Genomic DNA, 16,423 nt, shown 5'->3' with positions numbered 1-16,423 from the left:
ATGAGGAGCATCATACTACTACGCTCTTCCGATCTGCGCGTAGTAGTATGATGCAAAATTATTAGTTCAGTTTTGGTTAAATTACACTGTCAAGTGAGTGTTTAACAACTTCATTTGTTTTATTTGCAGGCAGTCGCAAAATAAAGCCATAATCTCAGTTGCTAATTCTGTTACTCATTCCTGTCTTTCCTCACATTTTGTTCTCATAAAATAAAAGAGATGAGTGGCGATAGCAGAGAGATGCAACATTGAGCCTTGAAGGTGTGGAGGTTGTGCAGGGAGTGACAGAGGAATCAGGGACAGTGGATATTAGAAATATGAAGGCAGGAAATGAAGGAGCTGGGAAAAGTGGAAGTGGATAGGTATGGGCAAGCTGGAGAAAGAATAATGTACCAGGGACTGGGTGGAGAAATGACCAACCTGGGGAGATGTATGGACAGTGTAAGGGTAATGGGAAGAATAAAGTTTAAAGGGAACATAACTGATGCAATCTATCACAACTTACTTAATTTCTTTGGCCTCGGTAAGAAGTATGAAACTTTTTACAAGCATACAAACAAGGAGCAGGAGTAGGCCATTCAACCCCTCAAACCTACTCTACCATCCAATGGCCAATCTGATTGCAACTTCAAATCCATATTCTCACCTAGCCCTGACAACCCCTCACCCCCTTTGCTTAACAAGAATCTATCTATCTCCACTTTAAAAATATGCAAGGATTCTGTTTCCACCACCTTGCCAGGAAGAGTGTTCCCAAGACACATAATCCTCTGTGAGAAAAACCATTTACCTCATCTGAAAGGGCAGCTCTGATTTTTAAAACTGACCCTTAGCTCCAGATTCTCCCATTAAAGGACTCCACATCTACTCTGCCCAGACACCTCAGGGTTGTATATGTTTCAATCAAGTTAATCTTACACTTCTAAATTCAAGTGGATACAGGCCCTCCCCGTGCGATCTTTCCTCATAAATCAACACACTCATTCTAGGTATTAACCCAATAAACATTGTCTGAACAGTTACCAATGGAGGAGTGGCACTGTGGTTAGTACTGTTGCCTCACAGCGCCAGGGACCTGGGTTTGATTCCATCCTCAGGCAACAGTGTGTGTGGAGTTTGCACATTCTCCCCTTGTCTGCATGGTTTTCCTCTGGGTGCTCTGGTTTCTTTCCACAAACCAAAGATTTACAGGTAGGTGGATTGACCATAGTGTCCAGGGATGTGCAGATTAAGTGGATTAGCCATGGGAAATGTAGGGTAAGGGGTGGGTTTGGGTGGGATGCACTTCAGGGGGTTGGGGTGGACTCAATGGGCCAAATGGCCTGCTTCCACACTGTAGGGATTCTATTATTCTATGCATTTACATGCCTCCTTATATAAGGAGACCAATACTTGTACACATTACTCCTGATGTGATCTCACCAGTGCCCTATATAACTGAACCTGCCTACTTTTGTAGTCAATTCCCCTCACGATTAATGATAACATTCTATTAGCTTTCCTAATTACTTGTTGTACCTGCTAACTAAACATTTGAGATTCATAACAGATACACCCTGGTCTCCCTGAATCTTAGAGGTCTGAAAGCACTCATCATTTAGATAATATGCTTTTTTATTATTCTTCTTGCCAAAACGGGCAATTCCAAAATTTCCCATATTACTCCATTTGCCAAGTCATTGCCCACTCACTTAACCTATCTATATCCCTCTGCATCATCATAATGTTCTCTTCACAACTTACTTTCCTACCTTTCTTTGCGTTGTAAGTAAATTTGGCAACCATACCTTCGAATCCTTCGTTCAAATCATTTATAGAAATTGTGAAGAGTTGAGTCCCCAACCCTGAGCCCTGTGGCACACCATCCATGACATCCTGCCAAGCTGAAAAAGACATTGCAGGCCTGCACTCTCTGCTTCCTGTTAGTGAGTCAATCTTCTATCAATTCCAACATGCTACCCCTGACATCATGAGTTTCTATTTTCAGCAATAACCTGTGCTCTGGCATTTTATGAAATGCTTTCTGGAAATCTAAGTAAAATACATCCACTGATTCCCCTTTGTGCACAGCACTTGTTACATCAACAAAGAACTTCAGTAGATTGGTCAAACATGATTTTCCTTTCACAAAACCATGTTGATTCCTACTCTGAAGGAGCATCACTGGACTCAAAGCATTAACTCTGTTTGTGTCTCCACAGATGCTGTAAACCTACCAAGTTTCTCTGGCAATTTCTGTTTTTACCATGTTGAGTCTACCTCATTACCTTGAACCTATCCAAGTGCCCTGCTATAATATATTCAGTAATAGCTTTTGACATTTTCCCTTTGACAAACATTAAGCTTGACTATAAGTTTTCTGCTTTCAGTCTTGCTCTATTTCTGAATAATGGAGTTACTTTTTTTTATCATCCAATCTAATAAGACTGTCCCTAAATCAAGGAATTTTGGAAAATTAAAACCAACACATCAACTGTTGCATTAGCCAATTACTTTAAGACCATAGGATGAAGGCACTTAGTAACCCACAGTTCCAACAATTTACTCAGTGCCACTTCTTTGGTGATTGTGATTTTCCTGAGTTCCTCCTTCCCTTCCGCTTCCTGATTTGTTGCTGCTTCTGGGATGTTACCCATAATTCTCAATAGTGAAGGCTGATGCAAAATACCTATTTGAATTAGTTGTCATTTCCTTATTCCCCTCATTAATACTCCAGTGTCACTTTTGTTATGACACAGGGATAGCAAGCAAATCTCACTACCACTGGATTCGCAACACAGTGAAATTAAACATTCAATGACAACAAAAATTGTTCAATTATCCTTAACCGGACTTTACAAATATCAGATCTTAGGCAATGTTGATAACTTAAACAGGAATTACTGATTTATTTTTAATCATGTAACATCAGCAAAATGTAGATTAACAACAAGGTAACCTAATTAATAGCCAAAATCTAAAACCCAATCTTATTTGATTATTATCCTCACTTACACAGACGGACAGACACAGTTAAAGGATAAATTAAAAGAAACTAAAAAGATTTTAATTTGCCAAATCAATAAACAGTTTGAAATGATGGATACCAAGCCTTCATGAAATCCTTGGACAATGGGTTATTCACAGGTTGAAAGAACTATATATCTAGCTTTTATTCTCAAGTTCCTGTTTAACACAAAGTGTTTCAGCAACTATGTAGAGAAATGTATTTATTTCTTACAGACTGCATTTTTTTTCAGAGCATTCAACAATTCAATGAAGAGAGAGAGGAAAACAAAACAGCACAGCCTTGCGAAGTTTCCATAAATCACAGTGTCTCTTGCCAAAACCCAGTCTGAACCATTTCTCTTTTCCCTCTTTTTAATCAGCATTCTTTGTGGTTTGCTGGTTAGCACCGGTCCTCCCTTGATCCACCAGTTCAACATCCAAACAGCTGCAGCCCTGAGCATAGCAACAGCTCAGTGCCAGTTCATCTACAGTGTCCTTAGATCATTAATTAAGATCAGTAACTAAGTTCTTCAGGCTGGTTCCCAACAGAAGTCATCTGTCTTTGTTCTCTTCTTTTTAAAACAAGCTACTGTTCAAAATTCAGTTCTTAACATGAATATGCAAGGAATGGAGGGATATGAACCAAGGGTAGCCAGAAGGGTTTAGTTTAATTTGGCATCATGTTCGGCACAACATCATGGGCTGAAGGGTCCATTCCTGTGCTGTACTGTTTTATGTCCTAACTTCAACTCAGTTCCAAACAAAAAAATTGTAAAAATAAAAGAAAAATAGTGATAATCTCTGCAGTTTCTACAGGATCATGCACTGTTTACACTTTTCTTTTAAAATAATTATGGAAACTATTACTATCTGTTTTTATATTTCTGCTTGTTTTCTCTCAGACTCTAATTTTTCTGTCTTTATTAATCTTCTAATCATATTTTGCTGTTCATTCCAATTTTCTGACCTGACACCTGTCTTTGCGCAATTATACCCTTTAACTTTAAATTTGATTACAATTTTTTTTAAAATCCCCAGTAGCTCAGAAGTACAACTCAATACCTCACAGAGAGAGGTCTCTGTAATCTCTGCTGCAACTCTAGATAGACTTCATTGCAGCCAGAGAGCACATCAAACATATGTAAGTAACCTAAGGTCAGAAAAATTGACCAGGGTTAGGAGCAACTAGACACCCCATTCCACCTTAAGATTGGTCTCCATACTGCACAAAGAGAAAATCTAGAATATTCTTCTGTATCGTAACCAAGTTTTCTGATCATTATTACTTCTGATCCGGATTCCAAGAAACCCTGCGAATCAGCCTCGGGACTGTTTAATTTTCACCCAACTGTTGCCTGCATTGCAGTAGTCAACTGTTATAAGAACATGATCATTCTTTCCCCACGAGTCATAAGGTAGCAACAGACAATAGAAACCTGCCGCCGGCTTTACCAGCAAAATCGAACTTGCAATTTCTTTGCTGATTTATCCATTTACTCAAATATTAATCTCGTGATTATTGATACATTTATTCTGTGTGGTTTCCCAGAGCATTCTTATTTTATCAGTTAGACTGCATACTTTGTCTGGCAAATAAATCTTTCTGTCCAGACCCTACTGCTCAGGTTCTATTGTATGAGCTTTAGGTAAATCTTCCACTCGATCTAGTTCAATAAATTATGGTTTTGTTTGCAGTCAACAGTGCCATTTTTAAACTGGAGCTTTCACAAACACAAGATGCTCAGGAAATTGATGGCAGCGAGTCTTTAGGTATTAATATACATCAGGTTCCCCTTGCCTATAAACAACAGAGTGTGTCTGGAGTTAAAAGCTTCTTCCACAGCTTATTGAGCAACATTTCTTCTAATCTAATAGAATCATAGAGCTGTACAGCATGGAAACAGACCCTTCAGTCCAACTCGTCCATGCCAACCAGATATCCTGAATTAATCTAGTCCTGTTTTCCAGCATTTAGCCCATATTCTTCTCAACCCCTTTCTATTCATGTACCCATCCAGATGCTTTTAAATGTTGTAATTGTACCCACCTCCATCACTTCCTCTGGCAACTCATTCCATATACGCACCACTCTCTGCATGAAAATGTGGCCCCTTAGGTCCCTTTTAAATCCTTCCCCTCTCATCTGAAATCTGTGCCGTCTAGTTTTGGACTCCCCTACCCTGGAGTAAAGACCTTGACCATTCAGCCTATCTATTCCCCTCATTTTTTTATAAACCTAAATAAAGTCACCACCTCAGCCTCCTGCGCTCCAGGGAAAATAGTTCCAGCCTATTCATTTCTCCCTATAGCCCAAAACATCCAACCCTGGCAATATTTTTGTAAATCTTTTCTGCACCCTTTCAAGTGTAACAAAGTGCTTCCTATTGCAAGTAGACCAGAACTGATCACAGTATTCCAAAAATGGCTAAGCAATGGAGTCAATAAAAATGTCACTACTAAGTGAATATTGTCTTTAGTGTTTCTGTCTATTTGTCCTTGACAGAAACAGAGTCTGATCAGCTTGAAAGAACGGAGCCGCAGTTGGCAGTCCAACACACCATCTGAAGCAGGTAGCAGTAAATCAGAATTCCATATTGTAGACAGGCAGCAAAGCCCAGGGAAGCTCCAAGAGGTTGTCACAGGGACAAAAAGCATCTCTGTCATAGCAGCTAAGCGGCGATCACAAACAAATGTGGCTGACTCGGTGCTGGTACCCACAACAGAAAAGGAAAGGAACATTCTGTACACTCACTCACTGGAGGAGACCAAGGAGAACCCAGTTCCAGTAGATGCAAAGACAAACATACTAAACACTGAGATGAGATCGGTTGTCAACTTTGATCATCTCATGGCCAAGATGGGAGTGAACACCTTCAGGAACAAACAAGAGTTCAGCAGTCCTCGTGCCCCGTCCCCACCTGAGTCTTGCACTAATATAAAAGGACTAAGAAAGACCGAACAAAGGGAAGATTCTACCGAGAGAAATGCAAGGAAGAAGCAATCCCAATCATTTGAAGTGAATTCCCAGGGGGTAAGATAGAAATATTTGTATAAAACTTTGTCATCATTTTTCAGGAACTTAATGTCTATCATACAGTAAATTAAACTTAAAAAGAGATTTATGAATCTAAATTCCTCAAAGAAATGCAGATGGGCCATAATTAATTTTTATCCAGCATTTTATCAAAGAACATTGAAGCATTTTATGTAATAAGCCACATTTTTAGCCAGCTAATCATCTTAAAAAGGTGAAGCACAGAAACTAATGTGCCTTAAGCAAAAATGAGATGAATGACCAACCCATCTGTTTACAGATAGTGGAAGAGGGAATGTTTTCGGCTAGTACCAGTAGAAGGGGAATGTTTTGGTGTGGTACTAGTGGAGGAAGACTGCTTTCGGAAGGTAATGGTGAAGAGGGAATGTTTTCAGGAGATACCGGTGGAGATGGAATGTTTTCAGGTGGTACCATTGGAGAGGAATAACACAGTGTGGAGCTTGAGGAACACAGCAGGCCAGGCAGCATTACAGGAGCAGGACAGCTGACGTTTTGGGTCAGGACCCTTCTTCAGAAAATGTTTTCGGGTGGTACTAGTGCAGGGGGAATGTTTGCCAGGAGAACTGAGAGTACTTAAGAAAATAAATATCATTGTCTCATGTATTTAATTGACTTGAGGGAAGACTCTTGGTCCCAATAATTAAAGGCAATAAGTTGGATGTTGACAATTAAAGGTCTGACGGATTTGTTGAAGGACACGTAGAGAGGGGTTCGTTGGTTCATTTGACTTGGGTGTAATGCAGAACACTAGTTACAGAACTGAACTGTAATGTACTGGCTGAGGTAGCTCCTGGGGCCTTGTCTTGCCTCACTTCTTAGTGATATAATGGCATAAGCGATGATGGCCAACTTTCAGGCAGCAAGGACTATAAGTGGAGATAGAGTAGAACAACTGCTGGAAAGAATGAGATATATGATCATTTGGACAAATTGGCATTTATTTGAAAAAGTCAGGATGGTTTCAGACTCTTAGTGAACTCATTTGATTTCATTGAGGAATTAATCGGGAATTGTGGATGAGGGCAATGAAGTAGATGTCAGGCTTCAGCCTGACAAAGGGGCTACACTCCGAAACCTTGTGATTTCAAATAAACCTGTTGGACTATAATCTAGTGTCGGGTGATATAATCTGGATGAAGCATTGATTGAACCATTCACAAATTTACAGACGCGTATAAAAATATGCATGCAAGTTTGGAATTTGGAACGATGAAATAGGCTGATATAGATATTCTTGAAGAATTAAGTTTTAATCATTCAAATGTTACATTAGCCATCAGTGTCGAGGAAACTGCAGACCTGTGTATGCAATGCACTAAAGTTACAATAGGAATCTGGGCCACAAATCATTCATATGGTATCATGAGGCTTTTGAGAAAGTAAATAGTTTCAGATAATGTTACAAGATTGGATATAAAGCTACTAATGTTATACTTATACCAAAGCCAAGCAGGGACTCTTTTCTGGGGAGTATCATGTCCTGCATGACAAAGGATAGATAGATAGTTTCTGGAGAAAGTTCAGAGGAGGATAATTAAAATATGTTCTGGGAAGCATCATATTGAACTCAAAACATTAACTGTGTTTCTGTTTCTACAAATGCTGCCAGACCTGCTGGATTTCTCCAGCACAGTTTTATTTATGATTAAAATGATGCCCAGTCTTTCGACTTTTAATTTTCAGGACAGTCAAACTACATTGGAGATATTTTCATTAGTGAAATGAAGGCTTGAGGGAAATACCATTGAGTTCATCAAAATGAGGAAGGGATTAAATTCTGTTCAAACAGGAGTCTGCTAATTCTGGGACAGTAAAAGATGAACTGAGAACGGTGATAATACACAGTTAACTTGCTTTGCCCATTCTATTCATTTGGAGAAACCAATTAGGATGAGATGGGGATGAGTGGGAACAGACAAATAAAGAACATAGCGTTTGTTAGATGTTGGGAAGCATCTTTTTTTACAGAAAATTATTGTTCCCTCTCATAACTGAAGTGATGAGGCTTACCTGCATCTTTTCAAAAGCTGGATAATTCATCTTATAGCAGAGGAAATAAACTTTCTGTCCAGCTACAGATTACTTTTGTGATTTCTTGTCTGTCCTGTAGGGGATTGCAACTTAAATTGATGGTTTATATTACTGCGCTATGTCAGGACATGGGTCAATTTGGGTTGGCTTGTTACAGCCCTTGATGATTTTTCCATTATTTTTATATTATTCTTTTATCAATTTTAGTTTGGGGCTGTTAGTTGACAACTGTGTGCGTTAAGTGTGACTTTTGGACGGAGGGTGACAGCTTGTGTTAAAATGTAAACACACCAAACAAATGTTTGTTTATTCATGAAGCCAGGCCTGGAGGTTAATTAGAACATAGAACATAGAACAGTACAGCACAGTACAGGCCCTTCGGCCCATGATGTTGTGCCGAATTTTTACCCTAATCTTAAGGTCTATCTAACCTCCACCCCTACCTTATACTATCATCCATATGCCTATCTAATAGCCGCTTAAATGCCCCTAATGAGGCCGACTCCACTACCCTCTCCGACAATGCATTCCACGCCCCTACCACTCACTGAGTAAAGAACCTACCTCTGACATCTCCCCTGTATCTACCTCCACTCACTTTAAAACTATGCCCCCTCATAATAGTTACCCCCACCCTAGGAAAAAGTCTCTGGCTGTCCACTCTATCTATACCTCTGATCATTTTGTACACCTCTATCAAGTCACCTCTCATCCTTTGTTGTTCTAAAGAGAAAAGCCCTAGCTCTCTCAATCTTTCCTTGTAAGACCTTCCCTCCATTCCAGGCAACATCCTGGTAAATCTCCTCTGCACCTTTTCCAACGCCTCCATATCTTTCCTGTAATGAGGCGACCAGAACTGGACACAATACTCCACATGTGGCTGAACTAGACTTTTGTATAGCTGGAGCATAGCTTCACAGCTCTTGAACTTGATCCCTCTATTAATGAAAGCTAACACACCATACGCCTTCTTAACAAATCTATCCACCTGGGTGGCAGCTTTCAGGGAGCTGTGAACATGAACCCCAATATCCCCCTGCTCCTCCACACTGCCAAGAATCTTTCCCTTAACCCTGTATTCTGCTTTCAAGTTTGTCCTTCCAAAATAAATCACCTCACACTTTTCAGGGTTAAACTCCATCTGCCACTTCTCAGCCCAGCTCTGCATCCTATCAATGTCCCTTTGTAACCTAGAACAGCCCTCCGCGCTGTCCGTCTGCGAACTTGCTCATCCACCCTTCCACTCCTTCATCCAAATCATTTACAAAAATCACAAAAAGAAGAGGACCCAGGACAGATCCTTGTGGTACACCACTCGTAACTGAGCACCATGTTGAATATTTTCCGTCCACTACCACCCTTTGTCTTCTAAGGGTCAGCCAATTCTGAATCCAATCTGCCACATTTCCCCCTATCCCATGCCTCCTTACCTTCTGCATGAGCCTACCATGGGGAACCTTATCAAACACCTTACTTAAATCCATGTATACCACATCCACTGCTCTACCTTCATCGACGTATTTGGTCACCCCTTCAAAGAATTCAATAAGGTTTGTGAGGCATGATCCACTCCTCACAAATCCATGCTGCCTATCACGAATCAAACTGTGCCTTTCCAAGTGATCATAAATCCTATCTCTTAGAGCCCTTTCCAGTAATTTGCCCACCACTGATGTAAGACGAACTGGCCTGTAATTCCCGGGGTTATCCCTATTCCCTTTTTTGAACAAGGGAATGACATTTGCCTGTCTCCAATCTTCCGGCACTATACTGTGGACAGTGAGGACGAAAGGATAATTGCCAAAGGCCCTGCGATCTCTTCCCTCGCTTCCCATAGAATCCTTGGATAAATCCCATCAGGCCCGGGGACTTATCTATCTTCAACTTCCTCAAAATTCCTAGCACATCTTCCTTACTAACATTGACCTTCTTTACCCTACCAGCCTGTTTCACACTGTCCTCGTGTACAACTAGGTCCCTCTCAGTTGTGAATACCGAAGAATAGTATTCATTAAGGACCTCCTATCTCTTTAGCCTCCGTGCACGAATTTCCTTTACAATCCTTGATCGGCCCTACCCTTTCTCTGGTCATTCTCTTATTCCTCACGTACGTGTAAAAAGGCTTGGAGTTTTCCTTGAACCTATCTGCCAAGGTTTTCTCATTCCCCCTTATAGCTCTTCTAAGCTCTTTCTTCAGCTCCTTCCTGGATAACTTGTATCCTTTTCCGTTCCTTGTTTCCCAAACCTTACATAAGCATCCTTCTTCCTCTTAACCAATCGTTCGACCTGTCTTGAGAACCAAACCTCCCTCACTCGACCGCATCTTCCCTGCCTGCTATTGACAAACATATCGAGCACACGCAGTATGCATTCCTTAAACAATCTCCACATTTCAATAGTGCTCTTCCCTGACAGCATCTGTTCCCAATTTATGTTACCCAGTTCTTGCCTAACAGAATTGTAATTACCCTTCCCCCAATTATAAACCTTACCCTGCTGTCTGTACCTATCCTTTTCCATGACTATTGTAAAAGTAACAGAGTTATGATTGCTACCGCCAAAATGCTCTCCTACCAACAGGTCTAACACTTGGCCCGGTTCATTGCCAAGCACCAAATCCAAAGTGGCCTCTCCTCGTGTTGGTCTATCTACATACTGTGTCAGGAATCCTTCCTGAACGCACTGGACAAAATCCGCTCCATCTAAGCTATTACAACTAAAATGTTTCCAATCAATATTTGGAAAGTTGAAGTCACCCATGACTACAATCCTGTGACTTCTGCACCTTTCCAGTATCTGCCTCCCAATCCACTCCTCTACTTCTCTGCAACTGTTAGGGGGTCTGTAAAAAACCCCCAACAAGGTGACTGCTCCTTTCTTATTCTGGACCTCAACCCAAGCTGACTCTGTAGACATGTCATTCTCAAACTGCCTTTCAGTAGCTGCTATATTAGCCCTGACTAGCAATGCCACTCCCCCAGTTGCAGGTTAGTTCCTGATCAAAATGCTCTGCAGATGTTTTGTTACTGGGGAAGAGAATTATGTTTAAACAGAAAGTAGAATTTCATTATTAATGAGGTTTTGTAGCTGGGAATTGGTTCCACAAAGTCTGGGGAAGACCTTATATTCAAGCAGATGATTGATGGTGAATGGTAACTGGGATCTTGTGGAGAAGAACGTTGGTCTTTTAGGGAGTGGTCAGAGTTTGAATTGGGGTTTTGACTGTATTTTCTGTGAAAAGGAACCTGGCTATTGATACTACAGCATGAAGATTTGAAAGGTCCCTGGCCAACATCCCCATTAGCATCTTTTGTATGTTCAGAGAATAGAAAACTAAATTATAAGTATTACTTGTTTTATCCGAATGAACTGAACAGGTGATCCTGATCAACGTCTTCTGAAAATCAACAAGAAACTATCTGTAGAATAACGCATCATGAAAATCACTTAAGTAATCTGGCCAGTTTTGTTATTTTATTTTATTTTATCCCTTAACCATGTTTGTTTGTCTCTCTGTCTTTTGTGTGAATGGGGCTGAAAACAAAGTTTTGTGTGTTTAAAACAGACCAATTAGACTATTTTGTTGTTTAATTTTGCTTTACTATGATTATCGTGTCGCTAATTAATTCCTAAGTTTTTTGTTTCAGCCTCAAACCGGAGTCTGGAATTAATTATTCACAATGTATGGGATTGGTTATTCAAAAAAAAATGTTTAGGAGTCAATAAAGCCATTTTTGAGATCTTTGTAGGTTTTAATATTACTTTGTTGAAAATACAGAGGTAGAAAGGCTGATTTAGTTTGTTTGTCCGCCTCCACGTCATAACAAGCTGCATAATATTTTCCCAGCTTTAATCTTGTACAAGGACAATTTGTATACTGAGGTTGTAACTTTCTACTTTTTTTCAAACACTATTGTGTGATATTTAACATCCAGTCAATAAAAAAGATGCCCCTTAATTCAAAACCCATCTGAAAGTTCACTTACAACCATTCATTTAGGACTGTATCTGTGTAAGGCTTGAAACTCATAACCTTTTCATTGTGAGGCAAGAGCATAACCCAATCTGAAGATGTCCAGCTCGAATTATAATCAGAGCTGACTTACGAAACCTTTTCTCAAGGGCAGTGAATTCCCCTGAACTTGGGCATTTTGATTGTCTGAAGTTTGCACGTCATAAACTTTTATATTATTCATTCTTGGGAATGTGGGCATTACTGACTGAGCCAGAATTTATTGCCCATCCCTAGTTACACTTCAGAAGGTGGTGGTGAGCTGCCTTCTTGAACAACTGCAGTCCATTTGCTGCAGATAGACCCTCAGCGCCATTAGGGATAAATTTTCAGGATTTTGACCCAGCAATGCGAAAGAAATGGTGAGATATTTCCAAGATAGTATGGTGAGTGATAAGAGAGTTTGAGGTTGTGGTGTTCCCATGTGTCATCCAGTCTTCATGTGACTCCATACACAGGAAAAGTGTTCAGCTGCAGCTCCTGATTTGCCACATGAAGCACCTGGAACTGCAGGTGGATTCACTATGGAACATCTATGAGACCGAGAATGTTGTAGATAGCATGTTTAGCAAGCTGGTGACAAGACCGGTAAGGGCTACACAGACTGAGAAGAGTTGGGTAACTACCAGGAAGATAAGTAAGCATGGGCAGGCAGTGCTGCAGTCCCCTGTGGCCATTCCCCTCTCAAATAAATATACCATTTTGAATAGTGTTGAGGGAGTAGCCTCTAGGGAGGATGAAGCACAAGCAACCAGGTCAGTGACACTATGACTGGCACCGTTGTACAACAGGGAGGGTCGAAGTGTAGACAAGCAGTAATGATAAAGTACTCTGTAGTCAGAGGCACAGGTATGTGTTTCTGTGGCCATGAGCAAGACTCCAGGATGGTGTGTGGCCTTCCTGATGCCAATGTCAAGGATGTTTCTGTGTGGGCACAGGATACTCTGAAAGGGGAGGGTGAACAGCCAAGATATAATAGCCCATATTGGTACCAATGACATAGGCAGAAAGAAAAGAGGGACTTAGTGGTTCAGGGACTTAGGTAGGAAGTTGAAAAGCACGACCTCTAGGATTGTAGTGTCAAGATTACTCCCGGTGCCACATGCCAGTGAAGCTAAGGTAAGGACGATAGTACAGTTAAATACATGGCTAAAGAGCTGCTGTAGGAGGGAGGGCTTCAGGTATGTGGATTGTTGGGATGTCATCAGGGACAGGTGGGACCTGTACAAGAAGGACAGGTTGCACTTAAACTGTAGTGGCACCTATATCCTGGCAGCAAGGTTTGCTAGTGCCACTCAGGAGGGTTTAAACTAATGTGGCAGCGGTGTGGGAACCAGAGCAGTAGGTCAGTAAGTAAAATGACCGAGGAGGAGTCACAGACTAAGGCCAGTAAGACTAAGAGGAAGAACAGATAGGAGGAGGTTTCTGAACTGAGTGGGACTGGTGGACTTAAATATATTTGTTTTAATGCGAGGAGTATGACAGAAGAGGCAAATGAACTTGGATTAGTACATGTAACTGATGGTGTAACAATTACAGAGACTTGGTAGAGAGAGGGATAAGACTGGCTGTTTAATGTTGTGGGATTTAAGTATTTCAGGTGAGATAGAGAGGCATGTAAAAAGGAGGTGGGAGTGTTATGTGACTGATTCAGGAGAATATCACAGCTGTACTGAGGGAGGACACCTTGAAGAATTAATCCAGCAAGGCCATATGGGTAGAGGTCAGGAATAGGAATAGGAAAGGTGCAATCACTTTGATGGGATTGTACTACAAGCCTCCCAATAGCCAACGGGAGATAGAGCAACAAATATGTGAACAGATTATGGAAAAATGTGAAAATAACAGAGTTGCTGTGGTGGAGTATTTTAACTTCCCCTTTATTGACTGGGGCTCCCTTGGATGGGGTTAGAATTTATTGCATGTGTCCAGGACAGTTTTTTAAAACAATATGTAAATAACCTGACTAGGGAAGGGCCCATATTAGACCTGATACTGGGTAATGACCTCGGTCAGGTGATTGAAATTTCACTTGGCTAGCATTTTGGGAACAGTCACCACAATTCCATAAGGTTTAAGTTACTTATGGATAAGGACAAAAGTGGTCTTTGGGCAAAGGTATTAATTTGGGAGAAGGCTAACTACCACAGCGTTAGGCAGGAATTGGGGAATGTAGATTGGGGGCGGTTGTTTGAGGGTAACTCCACATCTGGCATTTGGGAATGAATTAAAGGTCTCTTGATTAGAGATCAGGACCAGTATGTTCCTGTGAAAATGAAGGATAAGGATGACAAGACTTGGGAAATTAAGATGATAAGAGAAATTGAGAGCTTAGTCAAAAAGTAAAAGGAGGCATACATAAGGTTTAGGAATCTGAAGACAAAGAGAGAGCCCATAAAGAATACAAAGATAGCAGGAAAGAACTTAAAGAAGGAATTAGGAGGGCTGAAAAGGGCCCTGAAATGTCTTCAGCAAACAGGATTAAGGAAAATCCCAAGTTGTTTTATAGATATATAAAGAGCAAAAAGGTAGCTAGGGAAAGGGTGGGTCCACTGAAGGACAAAGGAAAGAATTTATGCCAGGAGGCGGAGGAAGTGGGTGAGGTCCTTAATTTTGCATTGGTATTCACAAAGGAGAAGGACATAGAATAGAATAGAATAGAATAGAATCCCTACAGTGTGGAAGAAGGCCATTCAGCGCATCAAGTCTACACTGACCCTCAACAGAGCATCCTGTCCCTGCATATTCCATGGCTAATCCATTTAGCCTACACATCCCAAGAGACTAAGGGACGATTTCGCATGGCTAATCGACCTAACCTGCACATCTTTGGACTGTGGGAGGAAATTGGAGCACCCGGAGAAAATCCATGCAGATATAAGAATGTGCAAACTCCACACAGTGGAGTCACCCAAGGGCGGAATCAAATCTAGGTCCCTGGCACTGTGAGACAGCAGTGCTAAGCACTGAGCCACCATGCCACCCTAGTGGATGGTGAGTCTTGGGAGGGGTGTGTAGATATTCTAGGGCATGTCAATATAAAAAAGGAGCAAGTTTTTGGTGTTTTGAAAAGCATTAAGGTAGACAGGTTCCCAAGACCTGCATGGCCCCAAGGGCAGCACAGTGGCTCAGTGGTTTGCACTGCTGCCTCACAGCACCAGAGACCCGGGTTCAATTCCACCCTTGGGTGACTGTCTGTGTGGAGTTTGCACATTCTCCCCGAATCTGTGTGGGTTTCCTCCGGGTGCTCCGGTTTTCTCCCACAGTCCAATTATGCAGGCTAGGTGGATTAGCCATGTTAAATTGCCCGCAGTGTTCAGGGATGTGTAATTTAGGTGGGGTGGGTCTGGGTGGGATGCTTTGTGGTTCGGTGTGGACTTGTTGGGCCGAAGGGCCTGTTTCTACACTGTAGGGATTCTATATAAAAAAAAAGACCTGATGGGATCTATCCTAGAATGCTGAAGGAGGCAGGTGAGGAACTTATTGGGGCCTTTTACGAAATCTTTGAAACCTCTTCAGGCACAGGAGAGGTACCAGAGGACTGGTGAATAGCCAACATTGTTCCTTTGTTTAAGAAGGGCAACGGGGATAATCTGGGAAATTACGTCTATGGTAGGGAAATTATCATAGAATCCCTACAGTGTGGAAACAGGCCCTTCAGCCCAACAAGTCCACACCGAACCTCAGAGCATCCCACCCAGACCCATCCCCCTATAACCCACCTAACCTACACATCCCTGAACACTACAGGCAATTTAGCACAGCCAATCCACCTAACCTGCACATCTTTGGACTGTGGGAGGAAACCAGAGCACCCAGAGGAAACCCACGCAGACACGGGGAGAATGTGTAAACTCCACACAGACAGTCACCCGAGGCTGGAATTGAACCTGGGTGCCTGGCGCTGTGAGGTAGCAGTGCTAACCACTGTACTGCCCAAGTGGATGGTGAGTCTTGGGAGGGGTGTGTTATTGGAGAAGGGTCTCAGAGACAGGATTTATTCACATATGGAAAAATATGGACTTATTAGTGGCAGCATGGCTTTGTGCAGGGAAAGTTGTGTCTCACAAATTTGATTGAGTTTTTTGAGGAAGTGACAAAAATGATTGATGAGGGCAGGGCAATAAGTGTTGTCTACATGGACTTTAGCAAGGCCGTTGACAAAATCCCCCATGGCAAGCTGATACAGAGGGTGAAGTCACATGGAATATGTGGTGAGCTGGTAAGATAGATGCAGAACTGGCTTAGTCATAGAAGACAGAGAGTCGCAGTGGAAGGGTCTGTTTCTGACTAGAGATTTGTGACCAGTGATTTTCCACAGAGATCGGTGCTGGGAC

General features: G+C 41.6%; 1 protein-coding gene across 1 annotated transcript in view; it reads left to right on the top strand.

The window, feature by feature from the left end:
• The window catches only part of LOC109910406 (kinesin-like protein KIF19), a 247,157-nt gene that overhangs the window by 196,906 nt on the left and 33,828 nt on the right, over positions 1-16,423 (top strand). The window contains exon 16 of the mRNA XM_048609643.1: positions 5,492-6,019. Coding sequence (XP_048465600.1) covers positions 5,492-6,019 — 528 coding nt within the window. The remainder of the gene's footprint in view (positions 1-5,491; positions 6,020-16,423) is intronic.

This window comes from Rhincodon typus, chromosome 21, assembly GCF_021869965.1.
Source record: "Rhincodon typus isolate 14 chromosome 21, sRhiTyp1.1, whole genome shotgun sequence".
Classification (NCBI taxonomy): Eukaryota; Metazoa; Chordata; class Chondrichthyes; order Orectolobiformes; family Rhincodontidae; genus Rhincodon; species Rhincodon typus.
This window is presented reverse-complemented; position numbering and strand designations above follow the sequence as displayed.